This window comes from Vulpes vulpes, chromosome X (genome assembly GCF_048418805.1).
Source record: "Vulpes vulpes isolate BD-2025 chromosome X, VulVul3, whole genome shotgun sequence".
Lineage (NCBI taxonomy): Eukaryota > Metazoa > Chordata > Mammalia > Carnivora > Canidae > Vulpes > Vulpes vulpes.
The window spans coordinates 85679909-85684002 of record NC_132796.1 but is presented as its reverse complement, the minus strand read 5'-3'; the positions used below and the strand labels follow the sequence as shown (position 1 = coordinate 85684002).

At 37.7% G+C, this 4094-nt stretch overlaps 1 protein-coding gene across 1 annotated transcript; it reads left to right on the top strand.

Annotated features, from left to right (window-relative positions):
• Nucleotides 1–3339: 3339 nt before the first annotated feature.
• On the top strand, nucleotides 3340–3585 carry LOC112910722 (small ribosomal subunit protein eS27-like). Its single transcript, XM_025986964.1, has one exon. The coding sequence runs from the start codon at nucleotides 3340–3342 to the stop codon at nucleotides 3583–3585; it is 246 nt and encodes an 81-aa protein (XP_025842749.1).
• The last annotated feature ends 509 nt before the right edge of the window (nucleotides 3586–4094 follow it).

The following is a 4094-nucleotide window of genomic DNA, read 5'->3' as shown; positions in this document are numbered from 1 at the left end:
CAGTGGTCCCCTGGAACTCAGGAAACACAGGCAGGTGCCAGCAATAATCGTAATCCATTTATTTAAAAAAAATTTGACAAGCGTTTATTTTTTCTAAATGGTCAGAGAAAACTAGAATGTAGTCCTTTTCCTCCAGAGCCTTACATGTTAGTGGAGGAGGCAGGGATGAGACAAATAATTATAGCAATATGGTAAGTGGTATGAATGAAATACTATGGGAATACAGAAGAAGAAGCAATTATCTCTCTGTAAAAGTCCAGGAAGACTTCCTGAAACACATTTGAGTCTCAAAGAGTCAGTCGAAGTTTACTGGGAAGGCAAGAGAAGATAATGGGATTCCAAGCAGAAGGGACAATCTAAGCAAAAACCCAGAAGATATTCTGTATAAATATACATGGATAGTTTAATTTTTTCATTACAGAATAGCATGGGGGCACGCAAATGGCTCAGTCAGTTAAACATCCAACTCTTGGTTTCAGCTCAGGTCATGATCTCAGGGTCATGAGATGGAGCCCCAGGTTGGGAGTTTGCTTGTCCCCATTCCCCCACCTCGCAAGCTCTCTCTCTCTCACTCTCTCTCTCTCAACTAAATAAGCAAATAAAATCTTAAACATACATAAAATAAAGAATAATATGAATTCTAAGAAAAGCCAAAGACTTTGAGAATATTTTCTATTTTTTTTTTTTTTTGGAGAAAACAAAAGCAATATCCAGTGACTGCAAAGTACTATATTATTTTTGGAAATAAAACTACATCACCTTGATGGCCTTGCAAAGGAGAGAGGCTAATAAAACTATGATAGGAGAGACAAGGATTATTCTATGACGTTGATTTTTTAATATCATTTCAGCTTGTTCGCAAACTCTGCCTTTTGGGCAATGCAAACAATTATAACAGCCTTTCTGTTGGTTTGTCTTTCTCTATGATTGGTTGTTAACCAAACTGATGCATATCTTCTTGATTCGTCCTTCTCAGGTCGGAGCTTTAAAGGTCAGAGCTATTTATACTTGGGATTAACTGACTCCAGCATTCATCTTTAAAGGACTTGAACATGGCTAAGTATTTAAGATGCTTGCCTTGCAGAACACTGGTCAAAAATGTTTGTAATGGATCGGTCATTTTGGTTCTGGAAACATATGACACTAGCAGTCATGCTGTCTTGTTACCTGGTCTGAATCCTTGAGAACCCCACGCTACACATTCTTACAAAATGGCCCAGGGCCCACCATTCAAAAGACATCTGTGACAACAGTGAGGTTCATACCTTCTATGCTTTCACATTTCTTATTTGAAATCAAAATCCCTGACAAACTTGTTGGTGTGTTTTTTGTTTTGGGGTTTTTTGTTTGTTTTTTTATTTTAGATCTTCCCACTAGGCCTGGTGGTATATGGCATTGAAAAATCCCAAGCTGGAAATTGGAAAGAGGCTTTTACAACCCAGAGAATGTCTTCAACAGGCCCCATGTGTTAGGTTAGTGCAAGGTGAGCTAGATTAGGGAGAAGAGGAACTTCTTTGATGGACCCAGAGTTAGGGTATGCTTGAGTAGAAATAATACCTAGGCTGATATCCAAACACCATTATTATCCAGGAAGCTGTCTTTAGTGGCACAAAGGGTTAATGACAAAAAATATCAGAAGAGAAAATCCGACAAAGTATTACAGGAACAAGGAAGCATGCTGCTGGCTAAAAAGGAAGGGGAGAGTATGACAACCCAAGGTTAATTAGACCACCTTTTAAGGCTGTCAAATTAAGGCCCAGCTCTCAAAGATATTAGAGGGGCCAATGAAGCCCACTACCTTCAGTCCCATCTTCCCAAATGTCTACCTGGACTTCATTTTCCTTTTATCATATTGCAGTTCCTCGGTCAATTTCAATAGTTAACTGCCATCGAATCTATCTAAATAGAATTATTAATAGCTGGCTTCATTGGTAGCATGCCATGTATTAAGGTGTGTTCAAATATTTTCCCCCAGATATAACAAAGGCTGTGTTTCCTTTCCTACTTACAGTTATTTGAATGGTAAATAAAGAAAGGTGATATCCCAAACATCACAATAAACTTTAAACACTCTCAACCAACTCCTATATACAATTTCTAGTACAATAGGGTAATACCCCAAATTCTTCATATATGCATTAACCTGAGTTTTTGTTTTCCTTACAGGATTTAATCATCAGTTTCAAAACTAAAGAAATATGAAATTCCAATCTTCCCAGGCCAGCTTTAATTACACTGGTTTATTTAGGCTACTAAAGTTTTCAATGCTAAGAGAGGTGTAGGCAAGTGTTCTTACCAATAAATACAATAAACCAATAAAAAAAATACTAAAAACTTGCTTTACATAGAATTTTATAACTATCATAAAGTTTAATAAATTTTCTTTCCATTAGACTACCTAGCAACCCTATAAGTTGGGCAAGGCCAGTACTCTCACTCCTTTTTAGTGGTAACTAAGCCCAGAGACATTAAAGACTTCCTGGATCTGAGATCCTGTTACTGTACTATACATCCAAGTGCTTCTGATGATCGTGAAATCTCGAAAAATATTAAATCAAGTCATTTCCATTAGAATTTTAGCACAGGGATCCCTGGGTGGCGAAGCGGTTTGGCGCCTGCCTTTGGCCCAGGGCGCAATCCTGGAAACCTGGGATCAAATCCCACGTCGGGCTCCCGGTGCATGGAGCCTGCTTCTCCCTCTGCCTATGTCTCTGCCTCTCTCTCTCTGTGACTGTCATAAATGAATAAAAAAATAAAATAAATTTCCTCTTAAAAAAAAGAATTTTAGCACAATGCTTGATGCATAGTATGTTCTCAATAAAACCTGCTATCAATTACACATGCTACTTATCACTAAACTAATAACCTTATCACTACGATTTGAAAACTGGTATTTCAGGAAAAGCCTAAGAGAAATATAAAATCCTGCTAAGGATCTGATGGAGCAACATTCAACATCTGATTGCAGACCAAATAATTTCACTGAGTGTGTTCAAACCCCATAAGAACAGAGGAAAGAATCTATTCACCAATCAGTCATGTCATGGCTTCAAAGTCTTTTCCTCAATGGTGTTATTTTTGGGAATCTATCCTAGGAGGAAAAAGAAATCCAAAACACAGGAAAATCTGTATGTGCAGTAATGCTTATCATATTTTTTATAAAAGCAAATGTTGGGAGAAAGCTAAATGAGCTATTGTGCAGGCATTAAGATATTACTGAAAGGAATAATATATAGCATATGGAAATTATTGCTATGTTATAATTCTAATAAAAACTCTCTATAAAATCATACTCCCACTTTCCAGTGGTGACAACCTCCCCCATGAGAAGATTCTCCCATGAAGTACCTCTTCCACCCATCCCTGGAAGAGGACAGGAGGAAGCCTAAGAAGAAGCCCCTGGTGCAGAGCCCCAACCTCTACTTCATGGATGTGAAGTGCCTGGGATGCTACAAAATCACCACCGACTTTACCCTTGTTCAAATGGTGGTTTTGTGTGCTGGCTGCTCCACTGTCCTCTGCCAGCCTACAGGAGGAGAAGCAAGGCTTACAGAAGAATGCTCCTTCAGATGGAAGCAGGACTAAAGGCACCCTGAATCCAGATGAGTGGGAAACTATCCCAATAAACACATTTTGGATAAAGATAGATAGATGATAGATAGATAGATAGATAGATAGATAGATAGATAGATAGATTATACTCCCTATATATTCTCATTTAGACATAATAAGATACATAGACAAAGAAGGAAGTATGCCAAAATATTAAGTATGGGTATTTATTGAGTCTTAGAATATCACAGCTTTTGATTTTTATACTTTTTCAATCTCACAAATTTCTGCCAAAACACAGTGGAAAATAAGTGCATAAAGCACTTAATAACTGCATAAAGCTAGTGATCATCCTGCTTCGTGTTACAAAAAGGACTTTTCTTTTGTTTCTTTTGCCTTCTTGGATGTATCTTGCAAGAAGTTACTGTGGCCGAGTTCAAAAAGGGTGTTGCCTGTGTTCTCCTCTAGGATTTTCATGGAATCTTGTCTCACATTTAGATCTTTCATCCATTTTCAGTTTATCTTTGTGTATGGTGAAAAAG